This window comes from Pseudorasbora parva, chromosome 18, assembly GCF_024679245.1.
Source record: "Pseudorasbora parva isolate DD20220531a chromosome 18, ASM2467924v1, whole genome shotgun sequence".
Taxonomy (NCBI): Eukaryota; Metazoa; Chordata; class Actinopteri; order Cypriniformes; family Gobionidae; genus Pseudorasbora; species Pseudorasbora parva.
Genome location: NC_090189.1, coordinates 5,172,506 through 5,195,785, shown reverse-complemented (window position 1 = coordinate 5,195,785; position 23,280 = coordinate 5,172,506). Strand labels below are relative to the sequence as shown.

Here is a 23,280-nt window from a genome sequence, read left to right as displayed (position 1 = left end):
TTTCTGTTGGCATTCTTTCTGTTGGTTTCTCCAAAACCCTAATTTCTCTTTGGCTGAACAAAGAAATACTTTATTCCAAAATATGGCCTTTGACATGTAAATCCTGACTGACTTAGATCAGAAAACTGAACAGTCTGTGGAAGTGCAGTGAATAAAAGACCTGTTTTACAGCCGCCATCTTTTTGTTAAAATAGCCTATAAACTAACACTAAAATATTTTAAGCAAAAAATATGGAAACAAATCAAATGAAAATCAACTCGTTAAATAAAATTCAGCGTGTGTAGTTTTGTTCCTCAGAATAAAATGCGTGACTGACAATAGATTGGCAGCGCCACAGATGTTCCTCAAGATGGCGCCATTTGTTTTCATTTCAATCACGTGATCTTGTTGAATCCATCTTGGAACATAAATGAAGAAACCGTTGGTGTTTATCGTACTGTGAGTACATTTATTTTATTATTTATTGGGATACATCTAAATCTGTGTATATATACATGTCATTGAGTTGGACTAGTGTGTATTTCTCGAACGAGTGACTCGGAAGAGCCGGTTCGTTTTAGCGAATAAAACCAAATCAGCTGGAGCGGTTAACAGTTAACTACTGCAATAACCCCGATATTGAATCTAAATACTATAATCAACCATTATGCTAACGCTCGTTATTGACAACATAAATGTTGTTAGTTTATGTAATGGATAACTGAACCCGGTAAACACGAGGTGTAACACAAAAGAATAGTTTATTTCAGACATGTTTAATCGAAGTCTGATTACAGCGATCAACCCATATTTTAGCTTCTCTGAACTGCTGTGGTTTGAATGAATGATAGTTTAAAAGTTCTGGAAATGTACAGATAATTTCGGATCATAACACCACTTTTAAGTAAGTAGACAGTAGACAGACATTATGAAAATAACCATTTATTATAGTAAAAGTGTAACCATGTTTTTGTTATGTAACCACAGTTTTACCACATGTGCACAAATACTATGGTTAAACTATGGTTAGAGTAGCAAAACCACATTTTCGTAAAGGAACACTCGTTTTAAGTCATTTAGTTTGGGTGATGATGTTCTGTAGCAAGAAAGTGTTTAAACATCTCATTTAAGAGCAAAAATCTTTTAGATGATAGAAGTTAAAGTTAAAAACTGAAACAGGTATTTCTAAATGATTTTTTGAGCTACATTTGCACCTAGATTATTCCAGACTAGATTATTGAAATTGTAATGATCATCTGCTAAATGCGCAACAGTGACAATATTATAATAAATCTTCCCACAGAAAAATAAGCAGGAGGAATCATTCCAGGAGAAACTACAGACATAACTTACTATTGTAAAGATGGAGTTTAAGAAAGAACCCCACAGAATAAAAGATGAAGAGACAGAGGAACAAATAGGTTGGTGTTTTCCTTTATTCTCTTTAATGAGGAACATTAAGATGAAAACTGACATATCACAATAACTTTTTATTCTAGATACTAGTAGTAATCTAGATTTTTGCTAATTTGAGGTTCACTTATATTCATTTTGTTCTAATTTCTCCTTAATTGAATTGGGAATTTAATATGTTGATTTTAGACAGGATGGAAGTGAGTGAAGACAAACCACATCATTGCACAAATGAAGATGGAAATGCAGTTGTTTCAAAGACTGAAAAGAGTGTCAAACAAAAACAATCTAGAAAAACTGGAATCAAAGGACCTTTCACATGCACTCAGTGTGGAAATAGTTTTGTTCAGAAAGGAAGCTTGAATGAGCACATGAGGATTCACACCGGAGAAAAACCGTTCACATGCACTCAGTGTGGAAATAGTTTTGTTCAGAAAGGAAGCTTGAATGAGCACATGAGGATTCACACCGGAGAAAAACCGTTCACATGCACTCAGTGTGGAAAGAGTTTTAATCGCAAGAGCTTTCTCAAAGAGCATCTGCGCTCTCACACTGGAGTGAAGTCGTTCGGCTGTGATCGGTGTGAGAAAACATTTGCTTTTTCATCTAGCTTAAGATCACACCTTAAAGTTCATGCTGGTGTGAAGCCTTACGTTTGTACTTTTTGTGGAAACAGTTTTTCAATACTGAACTCTTTAAAAGAGCATGAGCGTATTCATACTGGTGTGAGACCTTTTATGTGCTTTGACTGTGGGAAGACCTTCACTCGTTCCAGCATCTTAAAATCCCACCAGAGAAGTCATACCGGAGAGAGACCATACAAGTGCTCACACTGTGGAAAGAGTTTCTCTTACTTAAAATCCTTGAAAAATCACAAGAGAGTTCACACTGGAGAGAAGCCGCACCAGTGCTCTTCATGTGCGAAGAGTTTCACCAAATTATCTAGTCTACGGACTCATGAGAAAAAGCATTGCCTGAAGCTGTCAAGTGAGCAAAGTTCACATTCAGATCCATCACTTTCAAGTAAATAATTTGATGTAGTGAAATTAGTGAAACTATCTGTACATTCTGAGACCATGAGAAATAAAAAGTCACAAAACGTATGACTAATTAATTAATTTACTTGTGGAATCAAATGGGTTAAACAAACTGCTTTACTGCTGCTATCAAAGGGTAAAATAATGGAGCATAGTGGTGGAAAAATATGCACGAAAGAAAAAATAAGTCAAGACTTTTAGAACTAAAACATTTTTTCCTCCTATTTCATATGAAATAATCTTACTAAACAATTAACTTAATAATGAATTACATAGTTTGACATTAACACCCGCCAACCTACCGAGGTGGATTTTAGCACTTGCGTGTAACAATCACTACTAGCCACTTTCTGCAGAAAGTTGGCGTCTTCTGCGCACTGTGAGCCTCAGCATGCGCTGACCCCGCTCTGTGATTTTACGTGGCCTGCCGCTTCATGGCTGTTGTTCCCAACTGCTTCCACTTTTTTATAATACCACTAACAGTTGAGTGTGGAATATTTAGTAGTGAGGAAATTTCATGAATGGATTTATTTCTCTGGTGGCAACCTATTACGGTACCACGCTTGAGTTCACTGAGCTCCTGAGAGTCAGTGAAGCCGCTCTCACAGCCGTTCATGAGAGTTTAAATGCTGGGAATATTCCCATCTTCCCACAGGAGAAGAAGAAGCAAGCAGGATGAATTACTCCAGGAGGAACTACATACATACTATTGTAAAGATGGAGTTTGAGGAAGAACCCTGCAGAATAAAAGATGACGAGACAGAGGAACAAATAGGTTAGTGTTTATTATTGATTCTTCATTAATATCTGTTGAAGCACATTCATACTACAAACCCTCATTTACAAGTAATATGAGCTATTAACTAACTATAGGAACAAATATGAAAATACAAGATGAGTTTGGGAAAATGTATTTATGGTCACACAGAAGTTGTATTGTTGTTGCATTTCTTGTATTTTCAGATCTTGTAAGTTGTTGGGGAAAATGTATCTGTGGCCATAAAGTAGTTGCCAAGATTTGATGACATAATAATTGCAGAAGTATGTTTAGTGCCTGATGGGTAACCAAAACTAAAATACCTGAGCATGGCTGCTTTCTGCAATTAAACTAGAGATTGCTTTTATTTCAGCCATGAATTGTCTAATGTAATATGTTTGTTTTAGACCTGATGGAACAAAGTCAAGTGGAGGAGAAAGAGCATCAGTTCCAGAAACCTCAGCAAAAAACTAAAAGAAGAGCAGCCGAATGTTCTTACACCTGCTCTCAGTGTGGGACGAGGTTCACTTCCAAATCAACCTTGAAGAATCACACGAGAATCCACACTGGAGAGAAACCCTTCAATTGCAGTCAGTGTGGAAAGAGCTTCACATGGGAAAGTAGTCTCAAAAATCATCTGCAGTTTCACTCAGAAACAAGACCATTTGGCTGTGATCAGTGTGGCAAGACATTTATTGTGGCAATGCACCTGAAAAGACACATGAATACTCATGCAGATGTGAAGCCTCACGTGTGTTCTGTTTGTGGAAAGAGTTGGTTACGACTGGACAAATTAAAGGAGCACCAAAAAATACACACCGGTGTGAAACCACATACGTGCTTTGACTGTGGGAAGAGCTTTATTACATTGTGCAACTTAAAATCACACCAGAGAACTCACACTGGAGAGAAGCCGTACAAGTGCTCACACTGTGGGAAAAGTTTCTCTCAGTCAGGACACCTGAAAGATCATGAGAAAGTTCATACTGGAGAGAAACCGCACAAGTGTTCACACTGTGGAAAGAGTTTCTCTCAGTCAAGAAATTTAAAACATCATGAGAGAATTCATACTGGAGAGAAACCGTATAAGTGCTCACACTGTGGGAAGAGTTTCACTCTGTCAGGAACCTTGAAAGATCATGAGAGAATTCATACTGGAGAGAAACCGCACCAGTGTTCATGTGGGAAGAGTTTCGGCCATTTATCTAGTTTACGAACTCATGAGAAAAAGCATTGCCCAAAATTGTCTAAGTGAGCCAAGTTCACATTCAGATCCATCACCTAAAATAGTCTGACATTTTGATAATGCAAACAGTAGAATTTCTTGCAACTCATCGTATCGTCTATATAGTCAGCCACTTATATTTGCTTATAATTTGTTAAAGCAAGAAATAAAGGAACAAAACGTGTACTTATAGTAACTTAAGTAATGAACAAATTTACTACAGTTTACTTGTAATCAATGGATTTTAATATTGTATTCATAGCTATTAATGAACTCTGCAGTAATCACTCTGAACTGTGTCTGTGGAAGTGCAGTGAATAAAAGACCTGTTATACAAATCATCTAGTGATTTGTTTTCAAATTATAAATGGGCATTTCTGACCAGAAAATGTTCTGTTTTGAAATGTTAAAAATCACTGCTTCATCTGAATGATATGAAACTTGGTGACTATTCTAGGATTAGGTATGTGTAAACACCAAAACAATTGGGCCATGATTCGAGCATGATTATTGGTCGTAAAAACCATCACAAAAAAGTAGCATTCATTTTCTTCAGTCAAAAATGACCGACCATAGGAAATGAATGGGAAATCGACAAAAACACAAATATTTTCTGAATATTTGTGTGTACAGTCTACAAATCGGCCACAATGCTGAAAAAAAAGTACACAGCAGTAAATGGGTGACACTCTTAAACATCAAGAGACATCCACTCACACACACACGCACTTAGACACACACACCTATGAAAAACTGAACCTATGAACCGCATCAGAATTTTAAAAAATCACAGCATCATCGGAATGATATGAATCCTGCTGACTTTTCTAGCATTAGGTATGTAAACACACACAAAAAAATATATTTTTTTTAAATATCTCAGAATTTATAACTCACTATTGCAAGTTTATATCTTAGAAACCTGACTTTATATCACGCAATTGCAAGTTTATATAAAAATTCTGACTTATCTCGCAATTGCGATTTTACATCTCAGAATTGTGACTTTACAACTTGCAATTGTGAGAACAATTAAGTCAGAATTTTGAGATAAGTTGCAATTACTCTTTATTTTTTTATTTAGTGGCAGAAACGGGCTTCCATAGAATTCACATCCCGCTCTATAGAGACCCTAGTGAATTACACCCATGGTTGCATAATTTCTTAAATACGGTAGCCTATTTCAAAAAGAGAGCACTAATCTGCCTTCAAATATTTCTTTTTTGAAGGCCTAGTCTCTATTTTAACCTGAAATACTACAATAATAATACAAAACAAAATTACTAAAAAAAAAAATGTGTATAATATTCAATGCCAATAATAGTTCATAATTATTGCATGAATATTACTGAAAAAATATTACTGGAGAAAAATAAATTGGATTGGTTTTACTGGGGTGGAGGGAGTTTAATTTTTAGATGCCCGGTCACTTATGACTGGGAAGAAAAACCAATGCAACCCTAAACGAAGAGCACCAGAGGGTTCAGTAGTATTTTGTGTGCTTGGCAATTTGAAAGTTAAAGTAATCTGTTTTGATAGTTCAATACACTTTCAATTACAGCAACTAGCTGAAAAAACCATTTGGAAACATGTTCAGCACAGGATTAGCCTGTATACTGTCATATCTCTGGTCAAATTGGAATTTTGATCCTATTGGAATTACACTTTGTCCTGTGATATTTTGTATATTTTTTATTATAATAAATTATTAATAAATTACTTTTTAGAATGTCTATTTTAGATTAACATTGTGTGTGTGTGTGTGTGTGTGTGTGAGAGAGAGAGAGAGAGAGAGAGAGAGAGAGAGAGAGAGAGAGAGAGAGAGAGAGACCCCCAACTGGATCCCATTGAAATCCTGTAGAAATGATCCTACAGGATATACATGTACGTCTTGAAAATTCCAAACGGAATCCTATAGGAACTGTTCCAATTGGAATCTTTTAGGATTGTTTGACAAGGGATCACTGTATTATTTTAAAGTTTGGAAACACATTGAATGGATTGTAAAACTGTCAAGCTTAACTTTTATTTATTGTATCAAAAATGCATGACATTTTCAAGAACAGTTTATTTAATTTCACAGTTTAAAAGGTGCAAAGTAAATGTTTAAAATATAACAGGGGGAGTAGATATCGCGTATCGAAAGGGGCACTTTCACTTTCAATGTGCAGGGTCTCGAGCACTGATCCTCTCAACTGAAGAGAGAACCAGCCTGAGAGAACCGGACTTTCCGCCGCATTGATGTCATCACGCATCACGCATTGCGGCGGGGCAGGCGAAAGACTGATGGGGATAACACGTATAGCCTATATCCACTGTGTAGGCCTATAGTTAAAATAGGACAAACAATTACAATCGATCAGGCTGCTGGTGTCTCATCTTGGTGTCCGTGATATCAGGCAAGAATATCATTTACTTTCTCTTTCGAAGAGATGCTAACGCTTGTTTTGTGTTGATTTTCTAAATAACATTTTTTTTTTGTTGATGCTTGTTCAAAGAATTCGTTCACAGGAAAATGATCAGAAGAGCAGTGTTGCCAGATTTCGCAACGGTTAATTTAGAGGAGAGCGTTTTGAATTAGACAGAAAGATGCTCAGTCATGAGCCTATAGATACATAAAAATAGACTGCGTCATTTCAGCAAGGCTAAATAATATATTTTAATACCGGTAATTATAATTAAGGTAAGACTACAGACAAAACATGAAATCTCAAAACTGACCAGTTTTGAGATTTTTTTAAAGGCTTTTTAAAATGTTGTTTTAGACTGGTAAATAAAAAATGCAAAATACAGGTTTAAGTGTTTTTATTACTATTTTATCGGTTTGCATCTGTAGATTTTAATTAATACCTTAAAGGGGACATATAATGAAAAGCTGACCTTTTCTGTGTTTAAAGAGCATATTGCAGGTTAGTGAGTCCAGTGAGTGTATAGAAAAATAATGTAGGACCTAGATTTTCTTTAAAATATACTTGTAAATACGCTAATAAGGTTTTTTCTGAGTGGTTTTTTTTTTTTAGAACATTTTACTTCCGCATCTAAAAATGCCCAAACCAGAAGTGACATAACGAGAGGCAGTCCGGTGAATTTCAACGATAGGAAAACAATGGATCGCAATGACAGTTCGGATGCTGAGGAAATTATAAATGTTTATTAATACTCATATGGCAGACCACAGCCATGCAATTATGACACAATAAGGGACAGGCCAGGATTAGACAGAACAACGAGAGGAGAAGAATTGAGTTGTTGTGTGAGGAGAAACAGTGGAAAGTTTTGCCGACCGGATACGGCGAATGTTTAATCTGTCATCGAGCTCTGCTTCACCTTCGTTGCAGAGGGAGTTTGAAAGACAACCGTTTATCCCGCCCCTCGGATTGAGCTCTTAATGGTGAATTTCCAGACCAAACATCTTGAGTCTGGCTTGTCAGGCCACACCTCCCGATCTCACAATATTAAAAAAAAAAAAATCGGGAGTCGGCCCAATTTTTACCAGCATATGACTGTCCCCTATTGCCAAATCATGCACAACCATGTCACATAGGCTAGATGTATGAGTATTATTATTATGCTATAGTGGCTGCATCGCTGCAACCATACAGCATGCCTTTTTCACACGTCGCACACACAGACGTGCTCTCCCTCTCTGGTTGTTTCTGTTGAAAGGGCTGCTGTTCTCTGCTTTTCAACAAATCATTTGCACCCAAATATTTTTTTCTATCTGAAGCTATTGCAGCAACATTGAGTCTCTATTTTGAGTCTCCAGTCCAGTCTCTGTTTAACGCGAAAGCTTGTGTGTTCTGTATACACCCGGCGCCCGCCTTAGTTGCGGTGCACATTCACGTTTTCTTCAAGCTGCGTCTCTGACGGATCCGTGACCGTCACACCTCCCGCCGCGGCCGAACCAGAGTTAGTGTTATTGTGTGTTTCATGTGATCCTTTATTCACTCATTCTGTGTTATGGGTTTATTTTGTGCCAATTCACCGTCGATAGTGTGAGGATGTATGACGTTTTGAGTATGTATTTGAGTGAACTTGAATGTATACATGGCATGAATAAAATATTTACGTTATCAGCACATAATTCCAGACTTTTTTTAAAAGTGTGAGACTTTGCATTTGTGTTTATGTAGCTTTATACTTTGTATTCATCAATGTTGAAATTGATTCATATAAAAACAACAACAAAGAAGCACTGCATGTGGGTGTTAAATCATTTAATATTATCATTTAACAATACATTGGTATTGCAATGTTGAACTCCATCATATCACTGGGATGATAATCCACGGTGTAAAGTGAACACACACACACCACCGCATGTGTCGAAGCAGATGCAGAAGTGAAGTCCCGTCTCTTCACCTGCACAAAATGCCACCATGCAGCTTTTCTAACTTTTTTTTAAATGAAACCTGTGGACTCGATGTCCTGACAGGCTGGACACCATTAAATTTCCATGAAAATGATCAATTGAAATTGAAAAACTATGGAAAATACTCTGATTGCTACTGAATACCAACCTATTCTGCACTGAGGCAACGCAGAGCTTGGCAGACGACTCCCTCTCGTGACGTAATATGACGCGATGTTGAAAAAAACAGCGTTTTTTACAGACAGACAACGTAATGGCCACTTTATCAGCCAACGTACTGGCCACTGTCCACCAATTTTCTGCATGCTTGAGCAGCTGTAGTGACAACTTTGGCCCTGTCACTTTCATAACGCAATGCCGCTTTGACTGCCGGGTAGAAGTCCTCTGCGTAGTGCGTAGCTCGCAAACTTGCGGGCTCAGCTGAAGTGCGCATCGAGGGCACATAGCAGCCACAAAGGGGCGCTCACAAGCACCCTTCTTTAAAGGTGCCGTAGAATGATTTGAACAATATGTTAAATTGTTCTCTGATATCTACATAGAGGGTATGTGACTTATTTAGGGAAAAATTGTCCAGATACAGTTTTACAGGGCCATTTACAAGCCTATAAATTCTCCCTAGGATGTAATGCTCTGTTTTTGCCTTATTTGGAAGCGTCATGGACTGCATTTATATAGTCGAACTTGAATATTAATGTCAAGCTCTGCTCTGCTCTGATTGGCTTATTTCAGCAGCTCACAGCTCACAGCAGTCAAGCTGTTCAGCCCGTGAGTCCTGACCGTCCTGACAGAACACAGACCGACTAAATGAAACTTTAAGCAAAACATCTCAAATGGAGATTGATAAAATGCAGCCTACATGACATTAACAGTCATTTAAATCCCCCAAACAGAGTTTTTCTGTGAAAAGAACACATCCAGTGTTTTACCTAAACATGTCCAATCTGGCAACCATATGCACGCGAGCTCTCTCTCGCGCATGGACGATCTGAAAACACCAATAAACAAGTAAGCTCTCGTGTCTGTAGTCTAAATTTAGACCAGAGCCATTCGTGTGTGTGCGCTGCCGCACTAACGTGAAAACAGACTTCATTCGCCTCAAAAGCATATTTACACTGAATCATTTCCTATCAAATATATAGTGTGCTATGTGCCTTGTAGAAATTGAACCATGTAGAAATTAGTAAATGTGTGTTAACAACTGACCGAGCAGTGTAGGGGGCGGGCGTTAGATTCTAGAGAGAATATGATTGGACAGGAGAAGATTTGACGAGAAGGTGAAGTCTGCGATGATGTCATCAAAATCTGAGATTCATTTTAACGGAATTGAGAGACTAAGTTTTGAATGCTTATATCTCCTAAATGCAAATGTTGTCATAGTTTTGGAACATACCAGCTTATTCATAACTATACTAAAAGCTAAAAAACTTCAATTTTAATTTCAGGGGGCCTTTAACTTATATGGTGGAAAAGGTGACGTTTGCTAGAAGGATCAAGTGAACGATCTGTAAGCAACGTATCTACGGTTGTATTTTGTAATACAAAATAATATTACCCTTTGTCATTAGACACACACTTTAGTTTTGTATGGTACTTGGACTTTTTCTATTGTTACTGTACTAGCATCTTGCGTTATCTAGACAATGATATCTCTCTAAGAAACTTTCAATTTAATAAGAATTTGTTGTGGATAAATCACTACTTACTGCTTGCAGGAATATAGTTGCAACTTTCTTCAGTTTAAGACGCTCAGCGAAGTTTGCTTGAAATGGACCTAACAAATGAACGATTTGTTGTGGTATCCGATTATAATAAACCTCAACCTCAACCATGACTGTTGACATATGAAAAGTCCTCACGTCCCCTGCACAGCCTAAACATGACGTGTCATGAGAGCTGCTGTTTTTGCTATCTTTGAGTGTCTTGTTTACCAATGCACATGTTTGGACATATGCAAATGTTGTGCATATAAATGGTCCCCAATGCTTGCGTCACTGTTGGGTTTATGTTCAGAAGCACTTTTTTCCCTGTGGTGTTTTTCACAAACAAGATTTACATAAGAACTAGGAGGCAATGATGTTTGAGACTCACAGTATGTGATGTCCATGTACTGAACTCTTATTATTTCACTATGGCAAGGTTAATTAAATTTTTCATTCTAGGGCACCTTTAAGCTTAAATGACGAATGGGACACCCTACGGTCTTGTGGACTTAATGGACAAGCGCACGCAGCAGCTATTGTAAGTCCACAAGACCGAAAGTGCACATGAAGTGTGCCATTTGGGACAGGGCCAATGTCTCTGTAAGCATTATTGTCCAAGTCCAGTTCTGTTTTTGTTTTGCTGACCCCTTCAAAGCGAAGCCTGACGCCAAATAACATTTAAAGCCTTCACAATAATCTTAATCAAACACAGTGCTCCTGGCAGATATATAAATCTTACATTAGGATTGATCTCTTTATCAATGTGAATGTAGTTAAAGGGATACATAAGACCAGTCATCATATAGTCTCCCTCATGTCGTTTCCAAACCAGCACAATGGCTCATTGTTATAGCTGTTTTTCTTTTTAACCTCTGATATTTGCGCCAATATTCACCTGTATATTGAACTGCTATAATATGCAGGATTAGATTAGGGTTTTCAGAAAAAGTTAATATGTCAAAATATTTTTATCCTGCACAACTGAGACTTTTGAAATGTCAGGTAAAAATCATTGTAACATGACTATTTTTACTTGCAGGTAAACATGGGGGCAGCACAGGTGAGTTAATTTTAAGTATAATTTAAACATTCAATGCAGTTTACAATATTCAGCATTATAACCTTCATAAACTACATTCAAAGATGATGAACACATTTCATTTACATCGGTTTATTTAGTGGATGTTTTGTTCCAATGTGACTTACAAATGAGGAATATGTGTAAATTTATTAATAAAGTTTCAAATAGAAAGCATGTTTATTTTTCACAAAACATTTGCAGTGTTTCAGAAAAGTGAAAACACATTTTAAGAATCTGATGCCAAATGTAAGGAAAGTTATAAACTAAGAAAACGGACAGCATTAGAACATATAAAAATGAATCTGTTTCCAAAGCTAGAGAGATGAGCATCCTGTTAGCTCAACTCGAACATTACACTATAGCAACAAGCTCAGACGCCAACGAATGAATGAACATAAATGTAAAACTATCTGTGAGAATCAAAGTGTAAAAATGCTTGTAAAAATACAATTTTAATGTTGTATTATACAGTCGCATCCAAATCTAAATACTATACTTGAAAGAGCGAGAGACCTGGAGAGAAGAGAGAGAGAACTGGATAGAAGAGAGAGAGAACTGGATAGAAGAGAAAGAGAAGTGGATAAAAGACTGAAGGAACCAGATTTTAGAGAGAGAGAACTGGACAGAAGAGAGAGAGAACTGGACAGAAGAGAGAGAGAACTGGACAGAAAAGAGAAAAATCTGGATAGAAATCAAAGGGAATGGGATACAACAACATGGTGCCGGAATATAGAAGAGGAAGAGAAAGAACTGGCGAGAAGAGAGAAAGAACTGGAAAAAAGAGAGAGTGAACTTGATAGAAGGGCTGTAAGAGAAGAACCTGTGCGACGTAACAGCAATGAGTTAGAGCATCCTAACAGTAAGAATTACATTATATATGTATTTTGATTGATGCATGCGATGATTATAATATGATTATAAAATCATTATAATTTCATACATTTAGTTGTCAAGGTCTGTCTGTTTGTTTTACATTAACTTTTAGTTTATTTTTCTTGTGCATACACTGTGAGATGGAAAGCCAAAGCGCATGATATACGGTCCAATCGTCGAGCTGCGACGTGTCTTCTCACACTGTTGGAGCAAACACACACTGTGCTCGTGTCTATAAGCGAATTTGTATGCCTAATTAAAACCGGTTGCACACTGCGATTTTGTAATAGTCCTATGTGATTGTTCCTTGTCAGACTGTACGAACATGATCCCATCTGTAAGCCATGTGAGCACACTGTAAGATCTCAGCTGTCATTAATGTCAGACTGTACGATAGTCAAGGCGCGCGTTAAAATGGACACACGTTCGGTGACGGTGAGCTGCATTACACACCGGATTGAAATAGTGGCTACAACGAAATCTCTAGCTCTCGGTTTGGTCATAGTTTGTCTTGAAAAACGGAGATATTTGACTGTCGTCGTCGGAGAAGTCACACTGCAGGATTGTGCACCAAATCTTCTGACACTGCCAGAATTTCGTCTGAGGTTAAATTTGATCGCAGCGCTCATTAATCGGCTGCCGGTGAACATGTCAAACTAACGATCAAAGACTTTAGATTTTAGCTTAGGATCAGAGGAATCTTTTAGGATTTGCAACATTTTTCTCAGACGGACCAATCGTGGTCAAAATCGCACAGTGTGCTCCTGGCTTGCGATCAACTAAAATCAGTAGTATTTTATTAGTTTCTTATATTAAATTGAACAGTTCTATTTGCGTGCATCTCTCTCCAACACATACACTACTAAGTTCTTGTTTGTACTGTATTGGCCAAAAAAATTATCTCCGTCACTTTTCTGAATAAGAGACAAACCTTAGCCAATTATCTTTATAAAGATTTATTTCTTGCAAGAAAGAGCCACAGTTAACACAGTCATCGGTGAGTGCGTTTATATGCACCAGTAAACTGATAACTCAAAAAATCAGCTTATTGAAATCACCAGTTTTCCCCGTTTACATGCAAACCAGTAAATTGACAATGCAAGTAACCTGCGTTTACATGACTTTATTAATAAACCGGGTTATTTCCATGTAGTGACGTCAAAAATAATAATGTCCGTATATCTGACTTGGAGTTTTTCAAATGTCAATTGTGATGTTAAATAAAGCGCGCACCGTGTCAGCGGGAGATTCACGACTTCTATTAACCCTCATGCAGTTACAGATGCAGCATTTTGACTGAGCCTCTTCTACTTCTGCTGCATGAGATGAGCACCTGAAACCCGTAGTCGCAACTTGTTTGACAGTTGTCAGACTCGCAAAGATGGATAGTGACTGGAGTGAGGACAGTAGCTTTGCAACAGAGTGGCCATCTAAAGTAGAGGACTTTTCTCCACCACCTTCACCTGAAGTGGAGGAGGGTGAAATGTCTGTAGACACAGAGCCTTATCAATCGAGCCGCTGGCTCAAAGTGCGTTAACTCCCGATGCCGACGATGCTTTCATTCATTCATGCTGAAGGGGGGGATTCTGAAATCCACTGCCACTTCATTATACCTGTATATATTTATATCCTAATTAACTTCATAATCAAAACCTTAATTAATATTTCTCTTCCTATATTACCTATATTATTATAATGATTCTATCCAGTTATGATTTTGCTTTGTTTCTTGTTTTCTAAAGTGTGTATTTGGTCTCTGAGGAGTGACTGAGGGTCTGGCCTAGAGATGTGTGATGTGTCACTAAACACTGGCAACAAGGTCGTGTGTTTGGATTTGAGGTATCACACACCCCTAACATGTCAGGAGTGCAGTAACAGCGTTTGCTCACTTAGCCCGGCTTCCAGATATGGAATATGGATTTGTCTTTCATTTAATTTATTATGTTTTATTCCTTTTATATTTCCTTTTACTGAAACACTAAAGACTCAAGATGAATATTGCCTGTACTATATTGTGTGTTCCTCTCACTAAAGGAAAGCACATGTTATCAGTATGTTTTGGTAAGAACTGGTTAGAACTGGAGCTTAATCAGCTCCAACCTTGGAGAGACTGTGTATCTGTGTATGTGCGCAATATTCTGTTACAGATCAGAATGGTGTACAATGGGCACCCTAAGAGATGGGTGGACTTGTTGTTCTGGGCAAGCTGGCGCCTGCTCCAGATCTGGAAGGTCACTACGGGCCTGATTACGGGGTGAAAGCATCAACAAGTGACACGTCAGTGGAAACGTGCATCAGATTAACTGACTCGAGTGGAAATTTACCAGGACTGTGCATTGTCTCTGAGCCAATCAGAACCATCCACATCGCAGTAATGACGTGGATAAGACCTTGAAAACGGTATAACTGTTGGGACAATTGTATGTAAGATAGGGCGAGGCAACGAGACGGTGAGAGCGGGAGCACGGCCTACGAACTCCTTGTGAGACTTGAAGCTGGCTTCTGCTTTTGAAACTGCAAACTATTCTTAAGTAAATTTTTCTTTTAATTAATTGCAATCCTGACTCTGTCTTCATTTCTTCACTACTGGTCCTGGGTCATAAGCTGTTAACCCCTAACAATGCAAAGCAGCAGCGCAAGAGAGAATGAGATCACTAACTAATCTATGAACACTGAACAGTCAAATCCTTATACTGAAAGCCACTAAAAAAGCGCAGGACCAATAAGTTCAAACCTAATAGCCTATTACAACAGATTTCCTCATATTAAATATTCCTCATGCATTAAATAAAAGTTAGACTACATACGCCAGCATGACGGGTGGCAAAACTATCAGAAGAAAAGCTTAACATGTACTTACAACTGCATTATTTATCTGTATTTTCTCCATTAGGATGTTGAAAGCAAGTGACGAGAAAGTTTAATTCATAATGTTTCTACTTCATTTAACATGAGCGTTCATACTGGACTGAAGCCGTTCTCATCATGTGATCACGGGAAAACGTTTCTCAGGGCGTGGTGAGCTCGTGCCAGGGGCGTGGATAGTGAGCCGTTGGAAGTACCATCCTACGTCACGAAGTACCACAACGTCCAATAGGAAAATTCAACTGCAGTAGCCACCGTTCAACCTTAAGAGGGCAGCACTAAGACGTTTTTACACCATATATTATAATATTAAAATACTTTATACCCAAATTTCAAAACATTTACTCTAATCAATAAACAGCATTAATAAAGCCCCAGTCTTGCAGATCATTAACTAAAAAAAGTTGGTTTAGGGTTTAGTTACCCTTTAAATCACAGAGTGGGGTCAGCGCATGCTGAGGGTCACAGTGCGCAGAAGTCGGCAACTTTCTGCAGAGTCAATAGCTCCAGACCTCCAAACTCTGTGGCCTTCAGATGAGCTCAAGATCAGTGTGTAGAGAGCTTCATGAATGGGTTTCCATGGCTGAGCAGCTCATTCAAGCCTCACATCACCAAGAGCAACGCAACACTGGGAGTAGCACACATTACATCATCAAAGTTTTTTTTAAAGTAACAAGTAAATAACATGTTAACCTGATTTAAACTTACACCATAACACCTAATAATTAAACAAGTAGCACACATTCTTTACCTTAATTTATTCAGTGCATGCTTTGTGTCAAATAGGGAGGTTTTCTGAATTTGCTTTCAGATGTCCACTTATAATGTCCTTAATAACATATGCCTCTTAAATTGTCTCTCTGTCTATTTCCATTAGTGTCTGAAAGACAGGAAGAACCTTTGAAAAACATGGACAATGGAATATGAAGCACGTTTCCAGTGAAGGTTGAGTACAACTGATCAATTGATTCATCCACTGATCAATTATTTATATTTTACCCTCGCTAACATTAATACTTAACTGTGGAAGTCGCTTTGCATGAAATCATCTGCTAGTTGAATGGAAAATGTGAATAATAGTTGAATGTAAAACTAAACTTGCGTGTTTTTCTTCAATTTTCAGAGCTGGTAAAATCTTCAGGGTCCCGGACCTCCCATAAGCAACTCCAAATTGGATTTGCCTCTGAAAAACACTCAAGTGCGCCACATGCTGTTTTCTGAAATTATTTACATACATTGTCGTCGCTGTGTCAAGAGGTCCACAGTGGATCCTCATTGTCACCTCACATTAATTGGAAGCTACGGAAGCCCTGAACGGCCATGGATAATATTTTTTTCTGTGATCTCGAGATAACAAAAGTTGTTTTGTTGTGATCATGACTTCTTTAAGTTACACAACTGCGCTAACAGGTGGCCGTATAGAACCAAATAACTGACGGGGTGCGGTACAGCCTATCTACCTTACTGTTATACTGGCCCAGATTGAAGAACTTTAATGATCGCTATAATTTGTGCAGTACTGTGTGCATTAAGTAATTCATTAATTAAACTAATGTTAATGGTTTCATGTGATTAGTTTGCTATAATAGCACTAGCATTCGGTGTGATACCGAACGTACAAATTTTGATGTCACTGTATTCTGTTTGCACTTTATTATGCCATTTTAATCAGCAGCCTAAATAACTGTTAGCTTGCCACATTGTGTCACTCAATGTAAATTTATAAGAAATATGAATTATAGCCTATAAAGACATGTATCAGCCTATAGTTTAATTCAGTGATACTGTGTAATTAAAACTATTGTATTTTTTAAATCTCTTTGTAGCAAACCGCACACTTACACACACACACTATTCTCCAACAGCATCCCAAAATTGTATTATATCTGGATTAAGCATTTGTTTGTTTTTAGAAATATGGGGTACTGCACCTCTTTTTAATGGAATAGCATGGTAAGAAGGAACGCACACGGTACTAGTCACAGCCTATCCTACAGGATAGTAGGATACTATAATAAACAAATGATCTAATGTAATTTTATTTCAAACGAATGAGAAAATACAATTTTAAGTTGTGATCACGAGATTACAAAACAGAAAAAATATATATTTTTTATCCATGACCGTTCAGAGCTTCCGTTGTTATTTTTCAGAGGTGTATATAATAAATGTGGCGAAATAATACCCTAATATTGACTTAATCAAACACTGATTAATCTTATGTATGTATCTGTGAACTGACTGACGGTCTGACTCAAATGATTTATCTAGAGAATTAACATGCACTTGTTTTGTGTTGAGCATATAGGATTTGCTGTTACAATCCCTTTGAGTAATCGGCACTTTCTTCGCATCTTGAGTGGGTAGGGGTAATCACTTCATGGAGTGTTCTTCCTTTGGTGTTTCATTGATAGGCCCATGACACCTCCAAAAAGCTCAACAGCAACACCTGGCGTCTCAGGTGTGCTCCCCTCTGCTTTTACCCCTCTTGGTCATTTTACCGCCCATTTGGGATCCTTCCTTTTTAGCCACAGCCAGTTACTGCTTTGCTCAGCAGCCTCTGACAGCAGCCTAACTGTTTTGTAATTTATTTTGGGGTTATTTTTTTTACATTTTCGAGTTTTCATTTAGATTCTTTGTTCTGATTTTATTCTGCTGAAGACTGAATCATAAGTACACTGTAAAAAACTTTGGTTGTTTTTTGTGGGTTTAACTTAAAAAAGTAAGTAACCTGGTTGCCTTAAAATTTTGAGTTTATTGAAATTAAAAATTTGAGTTGATACAATGAAGGAAATTAGTTTAATAAATAGAAACTCAAAATATTTTTGTATCTGAACCACATAAAAAATTTGATAAATCATGAAAATAGCACTATTTGGCATGTTTCACTGCATCATCAGAAATAACACACACATAATTACCCAATATGCCTACAAAATCTTTTAATAATATTTTAATAAAGGTTGTCGAATCTCAAAAAATGTTCATTGTATTGACTCAAAATTCAATTTCAATGAACTCAAAATTTTAAGGCAACCAGGTAACTTTTTTTCTAAATATTTTTTTACAGTGTAGAGATTTATATCAGCTTGAGTTTGCGCTGTGGATCTTTTCCCCCCTGTTCTGTTCCAGAGATTTGATGAGACTCAACCTTTAAGGGAAAATATATTGTCTATGATTTATCTTAAAATTTGTATTTAATTAATGTAATTAATTATATTATAATTATATATTAGCTCCTTCAGTACTCTAAGCAACTATCGCATTTCTCCAGAACTCATTTAATGGCAAATTCAGAGGGAGAAACGAAACCGCAATATCTCACTAGACATTGTGCAGTCAGATTTTGGCGAGAGGAATTCGGTCCCTTTGTGAACTTAAGCATGTGAATTCGCTGCATTGATTGTAAGCTGATCTGAAAGTGACAGTAATGGGCCGCCATTTGTAAAGCCTCTCTCAATGAAAATAACAGCAACATTTTGTCACATTTAGCTTCAAACAATGTTTAAAAAACTGGTATGAATTTTTGACGGTCACTTTTTTAGCACATTTACAACAATATTTGTCAACTTAGTGATATTTTAAATAGTTAAATCTAAATATTACATATGGTATTCTTATTTCTCTTGCATATGTTATCACTATTCTAATTCATTTCTATATAAAGCATTTTGAATTGCCATTGGGTATGAAATGTGCTATTCAAATAAAATAGCCTTGGCTCGCCTAAATCTAAATGTTAAATCTAAATCTAAATGTTACATATATAAACCTATATGTTAAATCTATGTCTATATGTTAAATCTCCTCACTCATCATGTCATCATTCTGTCATGTTCGCATGCTAAACGCCAGAAAGAGCCCATATCCCCTCCCGCCCCTTCTCCAAACATGTTTATTATTTTAGGTAGTTATTATCACCAAGAGTCCAAGAGTCAATTTCCTCAGATGAGATGGTTTTTATTTGTTACTTATTTGACACAATGCTATAAACACACACTCCTTGAGCTTTAATTTTGGCACTTCCAGTTATCTGCATTTTGAATTTAGATTTAGATTTAACATTTTTAACATTGTTTGAAGCTAAATGTGACAAAATGTTGCTGTTATTTTCAGCGTGAGCGGCTTTATAAACAGCGCCCCATAGACAGTTGGCTTTGCTTCTCACATCGCTGCATTGTTGACATGGACTTGCTTTAGTTATACTAATGTAAGTGACTCAAAAACAAGTTCTGAAGAGATCTGCTCTCACCGCATGAAGAAGGATATCAAGAGAAGATAAAGCATCCCATAAACTGGAAAAATTTCATTTTCCATTCATCTCTGAATATCTTCACGAAGCTACGCTAAGTTCCTTTTTATACTCGCTGCTTAAAAGCTATCAGGGTAATGGCACCGTGTGTCCCTAAGGCTGTCCGTGTTGCTTTGGCTTCTAGTCGGTTTCAGTAAATGCTGCGCTAGGCTTATATATATGCGATCATAATGGCAGGAGCTACGGAGCTTCTTCAAAGCTTTATAATGGCAGTGAATGGCTGATGCGTTATTGAAGTCCATAAAACGTCTCGGTTACGTATGTAACTCTTCAGGGAACGGAGACATACGTCGGACTTAGACCGACTGAAAGGGAACTAAATATATATCCATCATAAAAGTGCCTCTATCTATAAAGGTTTAAATATGGGTATTTTTCTTACACAAATGTGCCACTTCGCTTCAGAAGGCCCTTGTTAACCCCCTGGAGCTGTGTGAAGCAGTTATATGATAGAAATATGCACTTTTATGGACTTCAATAATGAATCAGCCATTCACTGCCATTATAAAGCTTGGAAGAGCCAGGACTTTTTTAATATAACTAATATAATATAGTTGCTATAGGAAACATGCATGCTCTTAAAACTATAGCGCTATAATAAAGGGTAAATGGACTGCATTTATATAGTCCTTTCAACAGACCCTACGGCCATCCAAAGCGCTTTACATCTTGCCTCGCATTCACCCATTCATACACCGACGGTGCATAGGACTGTGCATACACATTGGCTTCGTCCAGGCTGAATTTTTTTTGTCATGATTGGAGAGCTTAGAAACAATTTATTAGACAGTTGTTGTCAGATTGAATTGGTGATTTTAAATATGAAATTTAATCTTAAACTTGGTGTTACGACCCAAAATAGGGACCAACATAAGAGCCATTCAGAAAGGTAGCAAAACCCAAAGGCCATGGTAGTAAAAAGATAACATTTATTGAAAACAAATTAACAAAACAAAGATATAAACATACAAAACTTAAAATAAGGATTGGTGAGCTAATTAATCCAAACTACACCTCAGAGTTAATGCTAACTCATGAGAAACACAAAATAATATTTTCCTTTTTACAAAAGAATCTTCTGGGTCAGCTTACTTACGCTTTCCCTCTAACCTAATATAACTAAACAAACAAAACTCACCATCCTGTACAAAAGAAACCAGAAACACAACTTCAAAACCTCAAGCAACAGGTTTCCTGAGGTAGGCCCCAAACTGAAGTTTCACCAGCAGCTCTTAAAGGTCCCGTTCTTCGCGATTCCATCTTTCAAACTTTAGTTAGTGTGTAATGTTGCTGTTGGAGCGTAAATAATACCTGTGAAATTATAAAGCTCAAAGTTCAATGCCAAACGAGATATTTTATCAAACAGAAGTTCCCTTTCAAAGCCTACAGCAAACGGCCGGTTTGGACTACACCGCTGCACTTCCTTCAGGAATGACGTCACTAGAACCGTTTGTTGACGAACCCTCCGCCCACAAGAACACGCAGAATAGGCGGCGTGGTCTCGTTGCTCTCCCACGTGGAGAAGAGCGCACATTCAGCGCTTGCATCTCCCCGTTATGGTAAGAGGCGGGACCTTTCCGGGCAAAGTGCGCTAAGCTGCTGTCCAATCACAACACGGGAAGCGCTGGCCCAATCAGAACTCGTTACGTGTTTCTGAAGAAGGGACTTCATAGAACAAGGAAATCATCAGGCCGTTTTTAGGACAGAGGAAACAGCGCTGTACAGATAAGTCAATTGTGTGGAAAATACTGTGTTTTTACACACGAAACATGAACTCATGTTATATTACACACTGTAAACATAATCAAAGCTTCGAAAACACGCGAAGAACGGGACTTTTAAATAGGCAGAGGCCTCAGGCGTTAGGAATAATCAGGCTCCGCCCCCATTCAATTGGCAGCTATCCTCAGAAAGGAAAGAGAAAATAATGCTGCGTTCCACTCCACTTTTAGATATGCACTTGCGAACCTGAGCACTTCTCCTCGGGGGAATCCCAGCCGTCATTTTGAAGTGCGTTCCACTTTGTGAAGTGGACAAGGGAAGTTTTTATGGACAAACCCTTGCTCCTTCGATTTTGACAGAGGGAGTGAGTCTGCTTCATATGTACACTTCAGGCAACTTCATATACCACAATGCAACACAATTGTGACGTCACCGCATATCGCGTTTAATTTACCCCACCACAAACAACTCTGATATTTTAATTATTTTTTTAAAACATTTAAAACAACCCAAAGACACCTTATATACCTTTCGAATGCTGCATTAAACAATTTCATGAAGGTAAAAAAATAATAATAAAAAAATCAACTCCATCTTGGATTCCAAGTGATTAAGGGCTTAGGACGTTCCAGTTCAGTCCATTGCAAAAGTTTCACCAGTAGTGGACACTCATGCAACGTAAGCAATGACGCACATCCGAGTGAACGAGACGGAGGGAAGTTCGCGAGTTAAGGGCATAATAAAAACGAACTGGAACGCAGCACAAGAGAAAGAGCAGGGGTTTGTATACTTGGCGAACAGAGGATTTGATGTTTTCCCATTCAAAGAGAAAAGAGGTGCACTTGCATGCCCATTTCAAAGATAGCCGAGTGGTTTAGCACAATACTACAGACAACTGCACCTGCAGAGAGCAAAAACGGTCCACACCAGCAAGTGGTGGTAGCATTCATCACTCAAAGAACTGGAACTTGGGCTGCTGATATACAACCATAAGCACCCTGTTAAAAACTACAACGGTTAGGTATACGTTGAATCATGGCAGCTGGTGAATGCTGATCATTAGCTGGTTTATGCTGGTCCTGAGCTTGTTAAAGCTGGTCAAGTGCTGGTCCTAAGAAACTAGCTGCCATGCTTCAAAACATACCTAACTAGCATATGCTGCTTTTTCAAGTTCAAGTTCAATTTTATTTGTATAGCACTTTTCCAACAGCCTCCAGGCTGACCAAAGTGCTTTACAGAAGAGCAAGAATAGCACACATACATAGAAATAAAAGCAGAAAAGAGTAAATAAGCCTACCTGTTTAAAAGTTTAACATATCAGGGTAATCAGTACACTTAAGAAAATAACAAAGGTTTTAACAGGGACTTAAAAATAGACAAGGAAATGGCCAGCCTTATCTCTAAAGGCAGGGTATTCCAAAGCCATGGCCCTGCTACCGCAAATGCAATTTGAGATTTAGATATACCGCAATATAAAGAATTACAGTAATCTAGATGCAACGTAACAAACGCATGAACAGCCATTTTGAGAGATTTTGGGGAGAGAAAGTTTTTAATTTTAGACGAAGCTGATAAAAACTAGATCCAACGACAAAGGAGATGTCTGTCAATTTTTAAATGCTGGTCAAAAATAATACCTGGTTCTGCACCATTGTCGATCTAAAAGCGGATAAACATTCTAGGTCAGGGCTTGTACACATGAGTGACAACATGAGTGTTGTCATTGGGACTGAATACAATCACCTCAAGTCTTGTCCTCGTTTAAGAAGAGGACGTTTTTGGCTAGCCATAATTTAACCTTCTCTAAACATTGAAGAAGAGAGGTGATCGCAGTGGAATTATTTTCTTGACAGGAAGGTAGATTTGAGTGTCTGCAAAGAAATGAAAGGACACACCATGCTTTCTTAGAATAGAGCCCAGAGGAAGCATGTACCGAGAGAATA

The 23,280-nt window shown here is 37.7% G+C and overlaps 1 protein-coding gene and 1 long non-coding RNA gene across 4 annotated transcripts; both read left to right on the top strand.

Annotated features, from left to right (window-relative positions):
* The first annotated feature begins 339 nt into the window (after nucleotides 1-339).
* Nucleotides 340-6,067, top strand: LOC137046493 (zinc finger protein 501-like). 3 transcript variants are annotated; one of them, XR_010898974.1, is made up of 4 exons: nucleotides 340-439; nucleotides 1,284-1,401; nucleotides 1,583-3,205; nucleotides 3,595-3,620. XR_010898974.1 is itself a non-coding variant. In XM_067423743.1 (4 exons), the coding sequence occupies exons 2-4, from the start codon at nucleotides 1,344-1,346 to the stop codon at nucleotides 4,440-4,442; spliced, it is 1,026 nt and encodes a 341-aa protein (XP_067279844.1). In that variant the 5' UTR covers nucleotides 340-439; nucleotides 1,284-1,343; the 3' UTR covers nucleotides 4,443-6,067. The 3 variants fall into 3 exon arrangements, 2 of the variants coding, with proteins under 2 accessions (XP_067279844.1, XP_067279845.1); XM_067423743.1 differs by having other exon boundaries at nucleotides 3,086-3,205; nucleotides 3,595-6,067; XM_067423744.1 differs by lacking the exon at nucleotides 340-439 and adding an exon at nucleotides 456-884 and having other exon boundaries at nucleotides 3,086-3,205; nucleotides 3,595-6,067.
* Nucleotides 6,068-6,592: 525 nt separating this feature from the next.
* LOC137046515 (uncharacterized) lies at nucleotides 6,593-22,201 on the top strand. Its single transcript, XR_010898978.1, has 4 exons — nucleotides 6,593-6,811; nucleotides 11,524-11,544; nucleotides 12,037-16,248; nucleotides 16,427-22,201. It is a non-coding gene; the product is annotated as an uncharacterized lncRNA (long non-coding RNA).
* Nucleotides 22,202-23,280: the final 1,079 nt, after the last annotated feature.

Bases quoted from the DNA above. Each gene is read 5' to 3' on its own strand.
- LOC137046493 (XM_067423743.1), top strand. From the start codon at position 1,344: ATGGAGTTTAAGAAAGAACCCCACAGAATAAAAGATGAAGAGACAGAG. The intron at 1,402-3,085 runs GTTGGTGTTTTC...ATCTTCCCACAG, and splicing joins AGAGACAGAGGAACAAATAG to GAGAAGAAGAAGCAAGCAGG. The intron at 3,206-3,594 runs GTTAGTGTTTAT...TGTTTGTTTTAG, and splicing joins CGAGACAGAGGAACAAATAG to ACCTGATGGAACAAAGTCAA.